The 7,365-nt window shown below is 35.8% G+C and overlaps 1 protein-coding gene across 1 annotated transcript; it reads right to left on the bottom strand.

Moving 5' to 3' along the window:
* Window positions 1-430: 430 nt before the first annotated feature.
* On the bottom strand, window positions 431-5,439 carry LOC103469002 (uncharacterized). The gene is made up of 4 exons (XM_081610463.1): window positions 5,426-5,439; window positions 3,992-4,573; window positions 3,793-3,915; window positions 431-1,600 (listed from the first exon to the last, which is right to left on the bottom strand). The coding sequence occupies exons 1-4, from the start codon at window positions 5,437-5,439 to the stop codon at window positions 763-765; spliced, it is 1,557 nt and encodes a 518-aa protein (XP_081466589.1). The 3' UTR covers window positions 431-762.
* Window positions 5,440-7,365: the final 1,926 nt, after the last annotated feature.

Genomic DNA, 7,365 nt, shown 5'->3' on the forward strand with positions numbered 1-7,365 from the left:
TAACCTAAAATACATAACATTGTAAACATTATTTTTTATCCTTTGTATATAATCATCCACAGCAATGAATGAAATACCAGCAAAAACTGTAAATCAAGGCATACACTGTAAAAAAACAAAAACGTCGCTAGTTTACGGTAAAATGTCGGCAGCTGTGGTTGCCAGAATTTTATGGTATATTTTACTGTAAATTAGAGACATTTTTATTTACAGTGAACATTAAAACAGAAATAAGGAAGAAACAACAACATAAAACATTAAATGAAAACTAATCAATTCCTTCTGGAAGCACATCTGGAAATGTATGTTTAGATTATTTTAAATAGTTTCATTTGCAAATGAATGAACTAAATTCTAACAGAGGCAAAATTTTGTATTTTCCAGGCACAAGTTGCCATTTTATATCACAAACAAGATACAATCAATTACCTTCAGTTGTTATAAAAATGCTGTTTATATCAATATGAAAAAGAATTTAACTTCACAATTCAACGCCTTGAAATTAGGTTTCTGTCTCTTTAAGAAGCTCCTGCTCTTTCTGACAATCCACCTTCAGCATGTGGTCCTCCATTATGTCGTACCTTTTTTAATGTCATCCATCCATCCATCCATTTTCTAACACCCTTGTCCCTTAATGGCGTCAGGAGATGCTGCTGCCTCTCCAGCTGACGTTCCAGGCGAGAGGCGGGGTCACCTGGACAGGTCACCAGTTTTCTATGTCATCCATACTTTTATTTTCTTTATCCCTTCAGATCTAGTTTCTTAAATGCCCTCTTGAAAAAATGCCATCTGTAGGATATTTTTGTTTTCTTCTTTGGTCAGTTTGCTTTGACACAAAGAGTTGCAGATCTTCTCCCATGACTCCATCTGCGAGCAGAACAATGCAGCTCTGGCTCTGAGGAACTTTGAGACTTTAGTCTTGGTGCCTTTAGCCAGACTCAGGCTTTCTTTGGCGATGAAGAATATATCCATGCCGAGGAAGAGGGCTTTAAGGGCAATGACACCAGCTCTGGCTCCCTTGGTGAGAGCGAGAGGCCCTTTAACTGCTGCCTGACCAACATCAGCACTATCAATAATGGAATCAATACCTTTTCCTATGCTATATAGTTTATGAGCACTCCTGACTACTCCCAGCAACACGTCTATGTTACTTTGCTCCAGATTAATTACTTGTTTCATCACCTCATCAAAAGAATCCTGGACCTTTTGGAAATCCTCATAGAACTTCCCAAAGACTTGATTTGCTTTTTTCTGTTGAGTAGAATTAACTCCCACTTCTGTTAAGGTGGTTACCACGCTGTTGGCTCCACTTGTTACCCCCATCGTCACACCGGCGATGGTCAGTCCTACAGACGCTCCGGCTGTGACTGGGATTAAGGCCAAACCAACAATGGAGAGGATTCCTCCAGCGGCTCCCACTGAGCTGCTTGTGATACTGGAGATCTTTGCTCCTTTGCTCATCTTGTCTAGCTGAACAGCACACTGCTCCACCTCATCTAGGAACTCTAGCAGTTTGGGTTGTTGCTCATTAAAGATGCGGATGAAACCAGCTGAAGAGACATCCTGGAACAGGAACTCCATCCGAAAGTCCTCGTCCATCCTGTGGAGCAAATTTTAATTCAATAAATAATTCTAACATGAAATGGAAAAGAAAAAAAAAAACAGAATAAAAATTATATGCAAGATAATTATAATTCATTCAAGAAATTTATATTGTTAGAAGATTATTTAAAAATTTTAACGCACATTAAAACAAGAAAAAAATGTTTTGACACAAATGCATGTTATACGGACATCCGGAAATTTTGCGCATGCGCACCACACTATGGGCAGAAAGACGATTCTTTATAAATTAATTAACAATTAATTTATTAATTTAATGCAGTGCGCCACAGCAAAGGGGAGAATAACGTAAAAAACCCGTTAAAGGACAACTCAAAATTACTTTTTATTTATCGCTCTCTGCGTTGACGACGTTACACGCACACTCGTTGCCATAGCAACCGATAACAACGCTCGTTTCAGGATTCAACAACCCAAAAGACGAACATTTTCCGTACAGAGAACAAAACATTCAGTGAATTAGAATGTTATGTTTTTAGGCTTGGTGTTTATTTTGCGATTATTAATAAGCAATCACTGTGGTTGATTAGCTACCGCTGCTATTAGCCATTATAACAGCGGTGGTTGATTAGCTACCGCTGCTGTTAGCCATTATAACAGCGGTGGTTGATTAGCTACCGCTGCTATTAGCCATTATAACAGCGGTGGTTGATTAGCTACCGCTGCTATTAGCCATTATAACAGCAGCGGTTGATTAGCTACCGCTGCTATTAGCCATTATAACAGCGGTGGTTGATTAGCTACCGCTGCTATTAGCTAATCTAACACAACGCACCTAATACAGAATCCTAATTTTGTGACTGACTGTAGTAAATTAAGACTATTGTTCTACAAACTGTTCTACTATAAATACTCTGCTGTGGAAAATTTGTGTTTGTATTTAGCTTTGTCTTCATCATGACAATAACGCCACACCTTAGTGCAGACAACTCTTCTGTCATTTCCACCATCTTTAATAGCAGCACATCAAGTTAATTCATCTCCTCCACTTCAGGCCAAGCCTCATCCCTGACTCTGAGATTAACCTGTTTCCCATTAGGAATATGGACTCATCCTGAACAGGGCCACATTATCTGCTAAAACTCTGGTGAATAGACAGAACAAATAGGATCGGTGACAAAAATTAGTTTTGGTGAAAGTCCAATACACCAATGAAAGAGGAGCACTTAGTTCTGAGACTGAAGACAGCCCCAAACTGTCACCATGTCCTGACCAGAGGTGGGTAGAGAACCCAAAAATAGTACACAAGTAAAAGTAGCACTACTTCAACATATCTTACCTGGCATAAGTAAAATTAAAAAGTAGCCATCCAAGAAATGAATGAAGACTAAAAAAGTATTTGGTAAAAAGTCTACTGAAGTACTGCGTAACTGATCAAATTATCAATCATTTGATATTTAAAACTTAGATAATCAGACAGACCAAAATGTAAAGTTAAGTGGAAATTTTTGTAATTTAAGAACAAAAATGACAATAATTCAAATAAATAACAAATTTAGGAAAAATAATATTTTTCCAAATCAGTTTCTTTCAATAAAAAAACGTATAAAACTTATTAACAAAAACTGCAGGTGTGTCTCTGTGTCTGGTGAATTTTTGGTTAAAACATGTTATTTTCAATCAGTGGGTAGAAAATACAGACATTTTACTATAGTAAAAGTAAAAAGTACAGCATAGTAAAAATACTATTAAAACTACTTTTACAAAAGTTGCACAAGTAAATGTAACTAGTTACTACCCAACTCTGGTCCTGACAATATATTATGAGATAATCTATATATAAAAAAAAAAAAAATCAATTTCTGCTTTCCCTCAAAGCTAACTAGAAACAACCAATCAGAGCCAGGAGGCGGGTTTTAGCGCTGTCAATCACTCTTGGGTGTGCTAAGTTAGTTCAACAATAAACAGTTTTTCTGGAACGGTAAGTTGTTTCTATTGTTTCCTGATTGACAGATCTAAAACGCTCCAGCTTGAACAAATGTGTGGAATTTTTTATTTTTTTTAAATAAAAATTACATGTTATAGCTTTCAAGTTGCAGGATCTAAACGGCCATCCCTGCTGTAAAATGATGTTTTCAGGTTTTCTACTTGTATTTTTTATGTTAAAAGAATCTACAAAGGTTCCAGCTTCCTTGCAAATATTCAACTGAAAAAATAGTGAAAAATTACCTGATTTTGTCAAGCAGCTTAATCTGATCTGTCATCTTTTGCATGTCGTTTTCACACAGGTCGTCAGGATTCACTGCAATTTCTTCATCTTCAGCCATTTCCATGCAGATGTCAACGTTAAAGCTGTGAAAGATAAAAGCTTAAAATGTTATTTTATTCAAAACAACATCACAGTTCATTCTTTATGTTTATAAATTACCTCTGGCTGTGAATTACACATATCCTGTTGGCGGTGTCTATGTAGTTCTGCAGCTGGAATGCCAGAACCTCCACATTGTGAAGCTTTGGGAGGAAGAAGGTCTTTGCGTCTCGTTTGAACTCCAGGAGGAGAGGACAGATTTGTTGTGCAGAGCTGATCACAGCTTGAACATCATCAAAACTGATCTTTTCAGGAAGGTAGATGATCTGGTTCTCAGTGAACACATGGAGCGAAGTGACCGCCAGCTTCTCCACTGCATCCAGGAAAGTGTTGAGTTCCTCCAGACCTCCCAGCATGCCGTGCAGCACTTCAGCCAGCGTCTTTTCCAGATCTAAAAGTTTACTCTCCGCCTTGAGCTGGAAGCTGCTCTTGACGTATTTGCAAAAAGACGGCCATTTGCCCTCTGACTTGGCAAAAGTGGGGTCAATTTCATCAGCCATTTCTTTCATACTCATCATTTTCACATACTCCATCTCCCTGCAGTCCTTCCACTCTGAGAATATCTCATAAAAATGTTTCACCGTTGCCATGTAAGTCAGAGTATCAGTGACGTACTGACACAAGGTGCGCTGTAGCCTCCACCTGTAGGACAGGAAGAGTTACTCTGTTTTAGAAATCAGAAATAAACAAAACAAAGACAAACATCTCTAATAATAGATATATTAGAGATAAAAAGTGTGTCTAACAGAATATATAAACTATTAGCTTGTTTGCTGTTAGGAACGGTTAAGTCTGGTGTCCAATCATTTGGACATGAAAGCTGAAAGCACTTTAATGTCACAAATTATTTTAAAGGGACAGTTTTATGTGTTTTCCAGCCACATTGTGTTATTTTATAGCAAAATCCAGTAGTTATATTATCTTCAGTTGTTCTAAAAATGCTACTTACATCATACATGATTTAAAATACATTGGATTTTTAAATTTAATGCCTTGAAATTGCGCCTCTGTCTCTTTAAGAAACTCCTGCTCTTCTGCCATCAGGAAGTCATCACAGCCTAAATACTGCACCTTTAAAATAAACTTATTGTGCCTTTTTTTGCATAGTAATAAGCTAAAAATAAAAAAACAAAAACAGTCAACAAACTCACTTGTCAGATTTTTGTTGAAAAATTATTTTGTACAACTGATATTTTCAGATAGTTTCAAACTTTTTGGGATCGATTGTTTTCTTAGTGTTGCAGATGACTTGCGTTTGAGTAAAAATGAGTCGATGTTTGCAGATGAAAGCAGAAACATCGTTAATTATTGGGAAATGATTTCTGTACCTCTTTTTTATGTCATTTATCTGTAAAAAAATGTTTCCCTACAAGATGAAAAATGGTTAATCTGCAGCATCAATACATACTCGTGAACCATATTTAGTCCATTCTTGAAATGAGGTCAGAGACGACCACATAAAATCCTCCAGAGGACCATAAATGGCCCGCGTACCTCCCTTTAGACATCCCTGAGTTAATCTATTTAATAGTTAAGCTATTTATTTTACTGCTGGCTTCTGTTGGACCTCAAATGCTGCAGTCAAGTGTAAAACTGTTTTATTATTTGCATAATTTAAACTTTGTCTTGACATGTAACTTACTGGCTTTATGTCTTTTTAAATGTTTTAGATTTTTTCAAGCATGGCACATTCTCCTATTTAAATGTAATTTTAACCATTTGAATGATCTTAAATTCAGCACATCTTACATCAAGTTCAGTATCTTTGAGTCAGATAGATGTTATATCACAGCAGATTGTTGGCTAAAACAAAGCTTGATTTTAGACACATTAAAAGTTATTTTCCAGTATGGAGTAAATAAAGTGGAAACATTCACATCATGTTTAATCAAATCATTATTAACAGGCTATATTTCTTTCTTTATCTTGAGAAAAATACATTAAATATATTTGTTTAGAAAGCATCTGCTCTCTGCTTCTCATTTTAAAGAGATTTAAAAATGATGGATCTGTGTTCACAGTTTCAGTTAAACAATTTCAAGTGAACAGATCAATCAATCAATCAATCAATCAATAAATCTTTACTCTAGACACAAAAAGGTCCATAGTGAAAAAAGGTAAGAAACAAACAAAATAAGAGAAAAATAAACTAAACATGAATTATTCACTGAGTCACAAATAAATGATGACGCCAATGATTCTACAATCTTGAAGAAAATCTCACTGTACTAAAAACAGGATTTACTAAAATTGCAATTACATTATTGCATGACACAGATAATCTACACATGATTTATACATAATATTCCTGAGCACAGCTGCACATGTGGAACAGCATCATGTACAAACTTACGGCTAGCACGACTCCATCTGGGCACTTTGAGTAGGAGCCTCATGCCATCACCAACAGAAGCAAGTACATTTTATTACTTATGCTGTGAAGCTGTTGATTAATTAATCACAGATGTAAATAAATAGTGTAAATTAGTTATTTCTTTACCTTTCTCCAGGCATGTTGTTGGATTCTCAGCGTGCGGTTCTGCTGTCTTCAGCTCTCCAGAGCTACTGATAAAGACCCGTCCGATAATTAAATCAGAGCAGTTTCAGTTTCTACCTATTTAGTCTGGACTTTCTTTATAGTCTCAGTTTCTTTTTGCCAGTTTTCGCGAAACGCGAAAACTGGTCAGACGACATTTCAAGCTCGCCAGCCGGACCCTGGAACATTTGTCTTTTGGACACCTTTCTGCCACCTCCCTGGTAAAGTAAAATAAATAAAAACACATTCTTTTCTGTGAATAATGTTTTGAAATATTTGTAGTTTACTTCGTTTGACTTCGTGAGACTCCTGGCACAGTCTGTAATTACAAACTGTTTTGCAGTCTTTTTTTAAATTTTTTAATTTTTTTACAAAATGGTATATATTATTTTTACAATCCTGTGTTTGCTTGTGTGTTATAAAAGTAAAACGCGGTGATTGCTGTATTACTATTATTTATGTATTTTACCAAACTCCGGCCATTTTTTCAAGTCAAACTGAACCGGGCGCGTGAAAGCTAACCGTTCATGACGTCATGCTACTTATGTCTCAATCCTGCTTTTTAAAAATTATCAAGCTGCAGTTGTTTTATTTGCTAAACATGATTTGATGTCTGAGAATCTGACTCAAGTTTTACTGAAAGACTTCAGATTGAAATAATTATAAATCTCACATTAAGCATCTTTTGCTGTTGATTGATTAAAATAATCAATAATCAGTTCTGTTCTGTATTAAGTCAGTTTGATCTTTTCACATGTTGATCTTAATGACTTTTTAGCTGCAGATGCTTCCTTTGCTAAATGTTCACTAAAGGAATGTTGTTCCTGCATTTTGAGCAATAAAATGTCATTTTCTAGTTTTTAAAAATGATTTTATTTGCATTATTTGTTTCTCCAAT

The sequence above is a fragment of the Poecilia reticulata genome, chromosome 8, assembly GCF_904066995.2.
Source record: "Poecilia reticulata chromosome 8, P_reticulata-male-v2, whole genome shotgun sequence".
In the NCBI taxonomy this organism is placed as follows: domain Eukaryota; kingdom Metazoa; phylum Chordata; class Actinopteri; order Cyprinodontiformes; family Poeciliidae; genus Poecilia; species Poecilia reticulata.

What these genes read in the sequence shown, in the direction of transcription:
- LOC103469002 (XM_081610463.1), bottom strand. An exon ending in TGTGTAATTCACAGCCAGAG is followed by an intron (nt 3,916 to 3,991) that starts GTAATTTATAAA and finishes TATCTTTCACAG; the next exon opens with CTTTAACGTTGACATCTGCA. An exon ending in AAGCTGCTTGACAAAATCAG is followed by an intron (nt 1,601 to 3,792) that starts GTAATTTTTCAC and finishes TTTGCTCCACAG; the next exon opens with GATGGACGAGGACTTTCGGA.